Genomic DNA, 12,919 nt, shown 5'->3' with positions numbered 1-12,919 from the left:
AGTATGGATGCACATGGACGTGTTCCGGGGAGGATGTGCAAGGGTTCAGCTTAGGGGTTTCTTCCATGAAAGAGGGAGGGAGGCACAAGGGGTTTTGTTGCTGTTTTGAACGGTATCTAGTGTTTGAATTTTCAAAAAGCACCTGGAGCAGATGTGGCTTAACACTGAGATTTGTTAAGGCTCTGAGGGTACAGATGTTTGTACATCTTGTAATGTTTGAAGTATTTCATGATTTTAAAATGGTTCCTAGTGTAGGAGACAAAGGCTTCCCTGGTGGCTCAACGCCTGCCCATGCAAGAGTCGCGGTTTCTACCCCTGGGTTGAGAACATCCCCTGGAGAAAGAAATGGCGACCCACTCCAGTATTCTTGCCTGGGAAATCCCTTGGACAGAGGAGCCCAGCAGGCTACAGTCCATGGGGTCGCGAAAGAGTCAGACATGACTTAATGACTGAAAACACCAATGAGAAGATATCTCAGACAGTTGTGTTTTTGTGAAGTTTATATGTGGAAAACAGGAAGATGTGCAGTAAGCAGCCCCCATGCTTCAGAGGAAGAAAAACTGCTTCATACTTAGTGGCAGGACCGCCCCTACTGGCAGGCTCGTTTTCCTTAACCCCATTTCTGCAGCGGTGGAGGAGTGCAGCCAGAAAGGCTGTCTCGCGCTGTCCCTCCTGGAACTCTTGGGTTTCAACTTGACGTTTGTCTTTTTCGCAAGCCTTCTTGTCCTAATTGAGGTGAGGTGTGATGGGGGTGAGGCAGTGGGGGTCTTCTTGCTCATGAGGTTGTTGGGGAGTCCATTTTTCTCCATCTCCATTTCCGAAATGTCAAGACACTGATTTAGTCTTAAGAGTATAGATTCTTGTAGAAAAAGTGATCTCTCTTTCACTTAGAGAGGTTTTCTGAAAGTGGTTTCAGCCTCTGGGGAGATTAAAGGGGAACAATCTGGACTAGGAGGTTGCCTCTCAACCTTGACAGCACATTAGAAGAAACACCTGGGGAATTGTGAAAACACCTTAGAATAACAAATGCTTTAAACCTTGCTGCTGCTGCTGCTAAGTCGCGTCAGTCGTGTCCGACTCTGTGCGACCCCATAGACGGCAGCCCACCAGGCTTTCCCGTCCCTGGGATTCTCCAAGCAAGAACACTGGAGTGGGTTGCCATTTCCTTCTCCAATGCATGAAAGTGAAAAGTGAAAGTGAAGTCGCTCAGTCATGTCCGACTCTAGCGACCCCATGGACTACAGCCTACCAGGCTCCTCCATCCATGGATTTTCTAGGCAAAAGTACTGGAGTGGGGTGCCATTGCCTTCTCCGGCTTTAAACCTTAAAGAACTTTAAAAGTGACCAATACCCAGCTTAGACAAATGAGGTAAGAGTCTCCGGAAATGAAGGGCGGCATTTGGCTACCTGATGCGAAGAGCTGACTCATTTGAAAAGACCCTGATGCTGGGAAAGATTGAGGGCAGGAGGAGAAGGGGACAACAGAGGATGAGATGGTTGGATGGCATCACCAACTCGATGGACATGGGTTTGAGTAGACTCCAGGAGTTGGTAATGGACAGGGAGGCCTGGTGTGCTGTGGTTCATGGGGTCACAAAGAGTCGGACATGACTGAGCAACTGAACTGAACTGACTGACTGTTGAAAAGCCTCCCCTCGCAGGAGATGTTAAATCACCAGGAACTTGTTAGAAATGCATCAGGCCTACTGAGTGTGGTGCTGTCCAGGGTGAGCCCAGTGGGTTCTGAGTTTCTGAGTATGCCTGCTCTCCCCCTCAGCCAGTGGCAGCCGGTTCTGGGATCCCCGAGATCAAATGCTATCTGAATGGCGTGAAAGTGCCTGGAATCGTCCGTCTCCGGACCCTGCTCTGCAAAGTCTTTGGAGTGCTGTTCAGTGTGGCTGGAGGTCAGGAGGGTCTTTCTTTCTTCTTTTTTTCTTTTTTAAAAATATTTATTTGGCTATGCGGGTCTTATTTGTGGTGTGCAAGCATCCTCAGTCGTGTCCAACTCTTTCTGACCTCATGGACTGTAGCCTGCCAGGCTCCTCTGTTCCTGGGATTCTCCAAGCAGGGGTATTGGAGTGGGTTGCCGTTTCCTCCTCCAGGGGATCTTCCCAACACAGGGATCAAACCCGCATCTCCTACATTTCCTGTAGGAGGCACCATTTCTTTACTGCACCATCTCAGAAGCCCTGTTATTTGCAGCACACAGGGTCTTTTTAGTTGTAGCATGTGGAATCTACTTCCTTGACCAGGGATCAAGCCCAGGTCCCCTGCATTGGGAGCTTGGAGTCTTAGCCACCGGACCACCAGGGAAGTCACAAAAGCATCTTCCTGACGTTTATCTTTCAAGCCTTCCAGGATTGAAGGCGACAAGAATCATTATGGGTGTACATTAAGCAGATGTGGCCTTGGAAGTTTCTACCCTCAAACAGATCTCTGCACTTTTTGTTGATGAGTTAGTTTTTAAATGTAAACGCTGTTAATAAGTTACCATTCAGAGCTGTCTGACCAGCGCACCATTGAGTTTCAAAGTAGAGCGACTATCTAGTTGGTTTGTGGAGTTGGCTTTTAGCAAAGTTAGCAAGATTTTTGTGCCAGATGGTAAATATTTTAGGCTTTGTGGGCCAAGTGGCAAAAAAGAGCTATGGTGTAGGTGCTTAAATTTACATAACCACTTCAGATGTATCCACTCAAGAATGTAAAAACCATTCTGAGCTCTTGGGCTGTATAAAAATAGGCAGCAAGCCTGTCTTGGCCCACAGGCTACGATTTGCTGACCCCCAATTTGGAATTTCAAGGTTGCTGCCGCTGCTGCTAAGTCGCTTCAGTCGTGTCCAACTCTGTGCGACCCCAGAGACAGCAGCCCACCAGGCTCCCCTGTCCCTGGGATTCTCCAGGCAAGAACACTGGAGTGGGTTGCCATTTCCTTCTCCAAAAATTTCAAGGTTACTTTCTCTTTATTTGATAAGGATTTGACTCACTGTTAGCAAGTCACTTGATCACCTCTGTTTTATAGTTGTAAAGAGAAAGGTCTATGTAACAAAGATTGTTCTGTGCTGATAGATTGTCTTGCCTTTTTCCACCTGTTCCCAGGGCTCTTTGTGGGGAAGGAAGGCCCCATGATCCACAGTGGAGCAGTGGTGGGGGCTGGCCTCCCACAGGTAAGGGTTGATGGGCTGTCGGGGGCGGATTGGCCTTCAGAGTGGGCCTCCTGGGCAGGGACGTGTCCGTAGTTAAAATCGGGAGAAAATCCATCAAGAGCACCCTAATGTGGCCTTGGGATCCATTATCAGTTTGGGTTGATGAGAAACTATGAGGTCTATCTCCCAGGAGAGCAGGTAGCTGGTACCTGGAGGTTGTATTGGGGCCCTGCAGGGTCCTGGGAGCAGAAATGGAACAGAGAGAGAGTTCAAACGAAAGTCACCCGGTGCTCCCACAGCCATTGCCAAGCGCCTGCACACAGGGTGGCTTGCAGAGCATCCCGAGAGAGGCTGGAAGCCTTGGCTATGATGGTTTCAGGCACAGGCCGATGCTGATACCGTTGGATGCGTCAAGGGAATAACAGCTGCTGTTCATCAGGTGCCATCTGGGCCAAACTCTATTGTCCCATCTCCTCTCTTCTTTAAAGCCACTTCAGGGACTTCCCTGGTGAGTCCAGTGGTTAGGACTCTGAGCTTCCACTGCCATGGGCCCGGGTCCCATCCCCGGTCAGGGAACTAAGATCCCACAAGCCATGTGGCCCAACCAGAAAAAAGCCCCCTCGGGTTTAGTTGTCCTCATCAGCATCATTCCTAGATGAGGAGCCGAGGCTCGGGGAGGCCAAGGGGCTCACTCAGGACTCCCAGACTCCCCTTCTCACAGGCTGGTCCACAGAGGAAAGTCTCAGTTCCTTGTGAACTGTCACTTGTAGACAGTTTATGTCTCACATTCTAAGGGGAGGGAGTTGCTGCGGTCGCTGTGTTGTCCAGGAGAAGGAGAGAAGACCCTGTCGCCCAGAGCCCATCTTTTGATCTCTCTCGTTACTGCCTCATCTCATCTCCATGCACTGGCCTCTAGGAAGTAAGCCGAGAGGTAGAAGGAGGCCAGGCCAGGACGGGGCCGTAGTCTGAGATTTTGTCAGGCAGTCACTTGGCTCTTCCCTGGTGACTGCCCCGAGCAGAGCTCACGTCTTCTGTAGCAGCTTTCAGTTCCTCTCCACCTTTTACCCAGCTGTCTCCCCTTTTCCTTTCAGACTTGTTGACTATGTACAAAACGCAGTTTCTGAAGGAATCCGGGGGTAGGAAAGAAGTTCCTCCTCAAAGTCAGCTCTTTCAGCAGCTGCTGTCCTAGACTCTCCTCCTTGTGGCTCCTGCCCAGGAGCGGTCAGGCTGCAGGGACTCCCAGTGCTGTGGCTTCCTGCAGCCTCGGGCCCCTCCCTAACTCTGTTTTCTCCTGTTCTAGTTTCAGAGCATCTCCTTACGAAAGATCCAGTTTAACTTTCCCTATTTTCGAAGTGACAGGTATGGAAAGGTTAGAAATTGGGGTGTTTTTTTTTTTTTAAACAAGCTGTTTATTGCCACTGAGACCTTGTACCTGCTCTAACCAGGCTCATAGTCTCCCTGCCTTGGGTGGGCTGCATGCAGAACCCGACCATCAGGAAGTAGGTGGGCTTTGAATTATTTTTCTGAAAATTAGGAGCACAAGGGGCAAGCAGACATCACAGCTTCTGTTTTGCCATAACCCAGGGCCTAGAAGCATCTCTGGCAACAAAGAACATGGTCCAAGATAAAAAATACAACCAAGAAAGTCCACTGGCATATTATCAAGAATGGAGTTTATTTACTTGGTCCGCCACTTCAGGCTTGGAAGCTCTCTGCACCCTGTGCGATTTGCAGGTGTTACTGACCTGCATGCCTGGCGAGGCCCTTGCAGTCAGGGGCCCACACCCAGGTTGGGGTCCACCTTCTCACCTTCCTGCCAGGTACTGTCACCTGCCCTTCTGCTTGCAGCCACACTTGGCCATTTTCTCTGGTATTGGGCTTTCTGGAAGGAAGGTCTACGGAGCCGGTGGCTCAGTGGTGACACCGGAAGTCTTCGACCTGCCTTCTGAGAGTTCATGCTTGGAGTTGACTAATGTCAGGGAGCCTCCCGCCTGGCAGAGTTCAAATAGGGGAGAGCACCTGGCTGGTTCGTGAACTGTGTTCAGTGCTGAGTCACTTCGGCAGAAATCGAAGCCCTTTGTGAGCCCTGGCTGTTCTTGGGTCTCGAGATAATAGAATGTCGGTGCATAAGGAAGTTAGAAAACTGCCCTTTGCAGCCTGAGGACTGTTTCTCAGATAAACCATCTCTCTCTCCACCCCTTAGAGACAAGCGGGACTTTGTATCAGCAGGGGCAGCTGCCGGAGTTGCTGCGGCTTTTGGGGCCCCCATTGGGGGCACCCTGTTCAGTCTGGAGGAGGGTTCGTCCTTCTGGAACCAAGGGCTCACATGGAGAGTGGTAAGGAGGGCCTTCCCCGAGCTTAACCACCCACCCCCACCCCAGGTTTCATCTGGACAACTCTTACTCGATACATTTACCAGGAGTTTTTTTTCTCCTCTTTCACTGTTTACCACAGACATACTTTATGTACAGTCATAAATGTCTGAAAATAAAAGGAACAGAAAAGGTAGACCATGTCAGCACTAACCAAAATAAGGCTGCTGTCGGAGGTTCCGTGGTAAAGAATCCACCTGCCAGTGCAGGAGACTTGGATTCAATCCCTGGGTCGGGAAGACCCCTGGAGAAGGAAATGGCAACCCCCTCCAGTACTCTTGCCTGGGAAATCCCATAGACAGGGGAGCCTGATGAGCTGCAGCCCATTGGGTTGCAAGAGAGTCACACAACTGAGCAACTCAACAACAAAAAGTAATTTATTAGTGTTAAAGCAGACTTTGAGACAAGGGGAATTACCAAAGTGAATAAGGGACATACAGCAGTGGTAAAAGGCTCGATTTAATGGATAGTTTCAGGCTAACCTATAGTTTTGATGAGGCCACACTGACTTCCTTTGCTCTAGATGCCTATATCCTCCTATGGACTGTTCTCTACTTCCCATATTAACTCCTGTGGACTGTTCTCTATTTCCCATATTAACATACTTCCCGTCCCCAGTGAGACGTTACCCTCTTATGACGAACTATCTGACTGGAAACGTGAGACCAGCTGTGGTCCTGACTGAGCTCCTGTCTGCTCGCTCAGGGAACACATCTTCCTCTGGTGTTTGCTGTTCCTCTTTTAGCATAGGGTCTGGTGCACCATAGACTTTAAATAGTCCACAAAAGGCTGAATGCAAACTCCTACTAGCCCGATTTCCAGCTTTTCACACTTGAGGTGAACTTACAGCCGTGGTCACCTGAGCCCCATGTCCAGACCTGGAGTTGGAGGTCTCTGTGTGGAGCAGTAGGTTTACGGGACGCATCCAGGAAGAAGTAGGACTTGCGGCTATGAGCTGTTTTTGTTTTTGTCCCTGTTTCCCAGCTCTTCTGCTCCATGTCTGCCACCTTCACCCTCAATTTCTTTCGTTCTGGAATTCAGTTTGGAAGTTGGGGTTCCTTCCAGCTCCCTGGGCTGCTGAACTTCGGCGAGTTTAAGGTATGTTTTGTCCTTGCGCTCAGAATTTCTTTTTTGACCCGTGACAATTGCTCTTAAGTAAAGTATCAGAGAGAAGCTGGCAGAGGTAGGTGCACCTGGGCCCTGTAGTCTTCTGCATGCGTGTGCTCAGTGTGGGCAGGATTCCAGCACCGCTTCGGCTCTCGTCTCTGTCTTCTCTGCTCCTGCCCCTTCCTGTTCTCACAGGCACTCTGGTTTTTCTCTCTCCCTCCCCTGCCCTTTCTCTCAGTGCTCTGACTCTGATAAAAAATGTCATCTCTGGACAGCTATGGACTTGGGTTTCTTCATCGCGATGGGGGTCATTGGGGGCCTCCTGGGAGCCACGTTCAACTGTCTGAACAAGAGGCTTGCAAAGTACCGTATGCGAAACGTGCACCCGAAACCTAAGCTCGTCAGGTACCCTCGCAGTCGCCTCCCCCACCTGCTGTGGCTCCCCGGCCCTGTGTGGACTGGGCCATCTCTCCTGAGGAATAGACCTCACTTCCCACGCCAGCTTCCAGCTCACGTCTAAGACTGAGAACAGAAACGTGTTTATCAGACAGACCAAGAGACTGCGGCTGAGCTTAACTTATATCAGAGCCACTCTGGCTCCCGGCCTCTCTGGACTTGGCCACGGGATACGTGGCAGAGTCAGTATCGGCCCCGCCAAGGGGTGCGCTGTCATGAGACTCTCACCTGGGACTTAAAGTGGGAAGCTGTTCATTCCTTGGAGAGAGATGATGTGGCCGCAGCAGCCTCGCCACTACCACCTGTACAGATTTGTACATAGAGATTGCTGGAACACAGCAAGCCGCTGATACATTCTGCACGTGTGCTGACTGCCCAGGGGCAGCTCTGCGTGCTCTGGGGCAGGGAGGGTTGGGGGTAGGCAGTTTCAAGTTCTCAAGACCAGGTAGCTTTGTGACCCATGCTAACAGCTGTGCTTGCCCCCTAGAGTCTTGGAGAGCCTCCTGGTGACCCTGGTGACCACCGTGGTGGTGTTTGTGGCCTCCATGGTGTTGGGAGAATGCCGCCAGGTGACTTCTGCGGCTCAAGTTGGGAATGACTCCATCCCGCTCCAGGTAACCCCCTGTGCACCTGCTGCCCTTGTCCTACGTCCACAGAGACAAAGCATCGAGAATGTACGACGTGCCTCTGTTGAGAGCCAGTAGGTGCATCGGTTCACTGTTCCACACCTGAGTCAGATTGCTGGGTGGGGGATGGGGGTGGGCTGGGGTTCGTAGCTGTCATTTTACCTAAGAGAGGGTGTTCACCAAACTGGCTCTTTTTCACTTTTGTGAACAGTCCTGGTCATCATAGAGGGGACTCCTGTCTCTCCCCCGACCCCCACAGTGAGGTAGGCATTGGAGCTTAGTTTACAATGTGTGTTGGGTCTAAGAGTGAACCCTAGGGTGGAGGCTGGAGGTTCTCTCAGTACATGTCTTAATGGCCCCTGGGGAGCTACTGGAGTCCCTCCGAGCCCCTTTGGGCTTTTGTCTAGAACGGCTGCATCTTCCATGTCCCCAGGAACACTAAATGGCTAGAATGTACTCAATCAGAGGTCAGTAAACTATGGTCCATGGACCACATCTAGCCCTTGGCAACTGCTTGTTATTATGTAGCCCCCGAGTAAAAACCAAAAAAATGGTTTTTACAGTTCTAAGAGTTGGGAAAGGAAAGCCAGAAGAACATGCACTAGAGACTATATGTGGCTTGCAAAGCCTAAAATAGTTACTCTCTGGCTCTTCACAGGAAAAATCTGTTGATCCCGGTTGATGGTTATTCCCCAAGACCACCTCCTTTCCAGGCCAATACTTTCCAAAGTGTGTTCTAAGGAGCATTTATACACGATTCAAGAGCAAACAAACGGAAACAGATTCTGTGGTCAAATGAGATAACCAGGCCTAAGTAGGTTTCTTAAACACAGGACTTCTCCGGGCCTTTAAAGTTCCAGTAAGTGTTAGGAATGTTCGGCGTGTTCTTCGTGTGCCAGGTGCTCCACTAAGCACTGCACACACATGACCTCACTTAGTTTTTACCATGGCCACTCTGGCTAGTATTGTCCCCACTTGACAGATGAGAAAACTGAGGCAAACTGAGGTCTTGCCCAAAACCAATCAGCTAGTAATAGGTAGCCTGAGATAGGTGTCATTCCCCTGTTACAGATGAGGAAACGGAAGCTTCACGAAATGGAGTACCTTTCCTGAAGTCATAGGAGGGTGACAGGGTGCATGTTGGGTCTGTCTGATCATGGAGCCTGTTCCCTGCTCGTTGCAGATACACTGATTTCCAGCAAGTGCAGTGATGCTCCTCTATGCACTTGACCACAGGACTCTTTCCAGAGCGCCTTCAGCACTGGGTTCATCCAGACCTAAGTTGGGGAAACATTGCATTGTTGGTTATTAAGCTGTTTCCTCAGCTTGTCCACCCTCGACAACTGTGCACACACATCCCAGTTGCCTTCTCCTCCATGCTAGGTTCTGCCCATAGGGGGCGCTCCCTGTTTCCTGCAGCAGCCTTCATTGGGCTGTTGCCCAGCCAGGCGCACCTCGTAGAATTATACTAGCCCATGGCCTGCTATCGTTACAGTGTCCACGTAAGGGCATCTCTACAGTATCATTGATAGAATGGGATCCAGGAACAATCCGTCTCCTCAGTTAGCTTTGCAGTAACACCCATTAGTTGTTTGCCCAGGGACAGGTATGAGGTTCACCCCCTGTGCTGCTGAACACCAGCAGCCAGAAAACAAACACCGCACTGATGAGTCTAGCAGTGCCAGGCTCTCATCTGCTCACACAAGATGATGAAGGGGGTAAGAGGGCTGGGATGTGAAGAAATCCCGTCTTTTCCCAACTTGGGTTTTGTTCAGCCAGGTGAGGGATAGGCAGCCAGGAGCAAGGTATCTGCAGTAGGCCTCATAGACACAGGTTTCTTCTGCAGCAAACTCGGGGCAGAGGCTTTTTCCACTTGGAACAAAGCTGGGCTTAGGTACACAGTGCCCACTCTCCTCTGCAGCCACCTGACCACTCTGGGCCTCTTGTCAGGCCTCTACCTCGTCCTCCACGGTCCGTGGTCCCTGGGGGCCAGGCTTCCCCCAGTGCCTCTGACAGAAGTAGCACTGAGCCAGACCTACAGTGAATCTTGGGTATAGTTATATTTTTGTTGCAGCTGTGGATGAATAAGGGCCATCATCCTGATTCTTTCTCAAAATCTGAGGAATACAGTATCACAGTTGGCTGCTTTTGGATCTCAATCTACTTTTGCTACCTGTTTTATTATGAGTAAAGCTTGCATGCCAGGTTTGCTGCAACCTCTCTGGAGACGTCCCAGTTGAAATCTCAAGTGCCCTGGTCAGGGACCTGTGTTTGACTTTTTGATTCTTGTTTCTCAGGTCACATCAGAAGATGTGAATTCAAGTATCAAGACCTTTTTTTGTCCCAACGAGACCTACAATGACATGGCCACCCTCTTCTTCAATCCCCAGGAGTCTGCCATCCTTCAGCTTTTCCACCAGGATAGTGAGTCTCAGGGGCTGGGCTTTGGGGCAGGTACAAATGATTATTCACCCGCCCCTTCCGTTTACCCTCAGACACAGCTTGGCTTACCCCTAATTTTGAGCAAGAACAGGGCTTTTTGTTGGTGACATCACCCCAGACAAAGATAGGCTTTCTGCCTCCAGCACTGGAGGTGAACCGGACAGGATGCAGTAGGACCTGGTGGGAGCTGGCTGGTCTGGGAGGCCTTGGTAAGCATCTTGGTGGACTCAGGTCAGTCTGCTCTTGCTTCGCAGGTACATTTAGCCCCGTCACTTTGGCCTTGTTCTTCGTCCTCTATTTCTCACTTGCGTGTTGGACTTACGGCATTTCTGTTCCAAGTGGCCTTTTCGTGCCTTCTCTGCTGTGTGGAGCTGCTTTTGGACGTTTAGTTGCCAATGTCCTCAAAAGGTACTCTGTGCATGTGTGTGTGTGTGTGCGCGTGCGCACGTATGCACATGTGTAGGAATCATAGCTTCCCACATGGCTTCCCCGGAGGCTCAGCAGTAAAGAATCCACCTGCAGTGCAGGAGACCTGGGTTTGATCCCTGGGTCGGGAAGATTCCCTGGAGAAGGAAATGGCAACCCACTCCAGTATTCTCGCCTGGGAAATCCTGTGGACAGAGGCGCCTGGCGGGCCATAGTCTGTAGGATCTCAATAGTCCGACATGTCTTAGCGACTGAACTACCCTCACCCCACCACACACTGTGTGATTCTGAGCCATGTTCTCGGTCTGTTTCTTCACCAGCTACATTGGATTGGGCCATATCTACTCCGGGACCTTTGCCCTGATTGGTGCTGCGGCTTTCTTGGGTGGGGTCGTCCGCATGACCATCAGTCTCACGGTCATCTTGATTGAGTCTACCAATGAGATCACTTATGGTCTTCCCATTATGATCACCCTGATGGTGAGTGCGCCCCTTCTAGGCCTCGTTCAGGTTCAGGGCCCAGTTCCCCCCACAGCAGCCTATTTTTAAGCCTTTCCTTTGTATTTCAGGTGGCCAAATGGACAGGGGACTTTTTCAATAAAGGCATTTATGACATCCACGTGGGCCTGCGTGGCGTGCCGCTGCTAGAATGGGAGACAGAGGTGGAAATGGACAAGTAAGGCCAGGATTTCTCTTTGTGTCCTAGTTCCAGAATTTATAAAGTCTAGGGCCCAGGAACTTTCGTATTAGGGGGTAGTAGTACAGATTCTTGGGTTGGAAGAAGGTAAGTAACAGTAGCAAGTACGTTTGTCCCCAAGTGTTTTCTGGAGAGTGGAGTGGCCCCGTGGGCTGGAGGCTGGGGTGGGCAGGGTCGCTTCATGGACTGTTCAGCCGCTGTGGCATTCTAGTGAAACAGAAAGTGTTACGATTGAATGTTTAAGCGTCCGATCCTTGTGAGTGACAGCAAGCTGCCTCATGTGTGCCCAGTGAAGAGTTGTCTATCAGCGGTGACTCCTCTGGGCATAAACACCAGCTTATCCATCAGGCCTCTCATGTCTGGAATCATGTGAGGTGCTTAAAGTCTGTCCCGTAGGAGTCAGCCAGCTTCCAGAAAGGACCAGCCAGTCAATATTTCCAACGTTGCAGGCTATGTGGTCTCTATCACAGTTATCCAGTTCTACCATTTTAGTGCAGAAGCACCCGTGGACAACATGTAAATGAGCAAGCATGACCAGATTGGACCTGTGGGTGATAGTTGCCATCCCTGGTCTAAAAGGACACCCAAAGATTTTCATTTTAATAACCGTGTCATTAGCAGTTCAATGGTGATACATGACGTGCCATGGGGTGCTGAGGAGGGATGGCCGAAACCCTGGGCAAGCAGATGGGGTTCATGGTGAGGGGGCGTTTGTATAGAGATGAGGGTCTTGGCCCACCCATCTGACAAGGCAGGGAAGAGCATATTCCAGGCACAGGGAACAGTGCATATGAAGGGGATGGGAGTACCAAGAAACACGTGTGTGTGTTCAAGGATCGGCTGGAGGTGGTTCAGAAGAGGGACCCTGGTGGTCCAGGCAGTACGGAGAGGGAGCATGGCTATGTCACGGCTGCTCCCAGTGCCACGGGCTCCGTCGTGAGGCTGGACCACTTCTCTCCCTCCCGCAGACTGCGAGCCAGCGACATCATGGAGCCCAATCTGACCTACGTCTACCCGCACACCCGCATCCAGTCCCTGGTCAGCATCCTACGCACCACCGTCCACCACGCCTTCCCGGTGGTCACAGAGAACCGGGGCAATGAGAGGGAGTTCATGAAGGGCAACCAGCTCATCAGTAACAACATCAAATTCAAGGTAAAGAAAGTGATCCTGGAGGAGGGGTGGACCGTGGACAAGTGGTTCCCTGACACACACACTGACCCCATGCTTGTCGTACCCTGTATACAGGGTGGCCCTGGTTGGCTCTTGAGAAAGTCAGCATTCTTGTCATCGTACGCGACAGTGAGTAAGGACTGGACAGGGAGTAAGGACTTCGTTAGGCCATCAGGATGTGTGTGCATTCTCACTCCAGCAAGCCTGTGGATAAGTGGTGGTTTTAATCAGCCTACCAGGCTCCTCAGTCCATGGGATTTTCCAGGCAAGAATACTGGAGTGGGGAGCCGTTCCCTTCTTCAGGGGATCTTCCTGATGGAGGGATCGAATCCATGTCTCCCACAATGCAGCCAGATTCTTTACCATATGAGCCACCAGGGAAGCCTGGTTTTAATCAGCAGTGGTTAGCATTCAGTGCAGGTTGTCCCAGAGAGGGTTCTGAATTGCCAACAGTGGGCTTTGACCTACTTAAGAAAGACG

At 50.8% G+C, this 12,919-nt stretch overlaps 1 protein-coding gene across 4 annotated transcripts in view; it reads left to right on the top strand.

The window, feature by feature from the left end:
- Positions 1 to 12,919, top strand: part of CLCN6 (chloride channel, voltage-sensitive 6) — a 33,867-nt gene that overhangs the window by 11,916 nt on the left and 9,032 nt on the right. For 3 of the 4 annotated variants that reach the window (XM_010849864.1, XM_010849865.1, XM_010849866.1), the window contains exons 6-18: positions 629 to 735; positions 1,778 to 1,904; positions 3,094 to 3,161; positions 4,441 to 4,499; positions 5,344 to 5,476; positions 6,497 to 6,610; positions 6,858 to 7,024; positions 7,563 to 7,689; positions 9,999 to 10,125; positions 10,398 to 10,551; positions 10,890 to 11,049; positions 11,139 to 11,245; positions 12,235 to 12,421. In XM_010849864.1, the coding sequence (XP_010848166.1) occupies positions 629 to 735; positions 1,778 to 1,904; positions 3,094 to 3,161; positions 4,441 to 4,499; positions 5,344 to 5,476; positions 6,497 to 6,610; positions 6,858 to 7,024; positions 7,563 to 7,689; positions 9,999 to 10,125; positions 10,398 to 10,551; positions 10,890 to 11,049; positions 11,139 to 11,245; positions 12,235 to 12,421 (1,637 nt within the window). The other variant, XM_010849867.1, reaches the window with a different exon arrangement.

This window comes from Bison bison, unplaced genomic scaffold, assembly GCF_000754665.1.
Source record: "Bison bison bison isolate TAMUID 2011002044 unplaced genomic scaffold, Bison_UMD1.0 scf7180017864289, whole genome shotgun sequence".
Lineage (NCBI taxonomy): Eukaryota > Metazoa > Chordata > Mammalia > Artiodactyla > Bovidae > Bison > Bison bison.
Note: the sequence above shows the minus strand (reverse complement) of the source record. Positions and strands in the feature narration are given on the sequence as shown.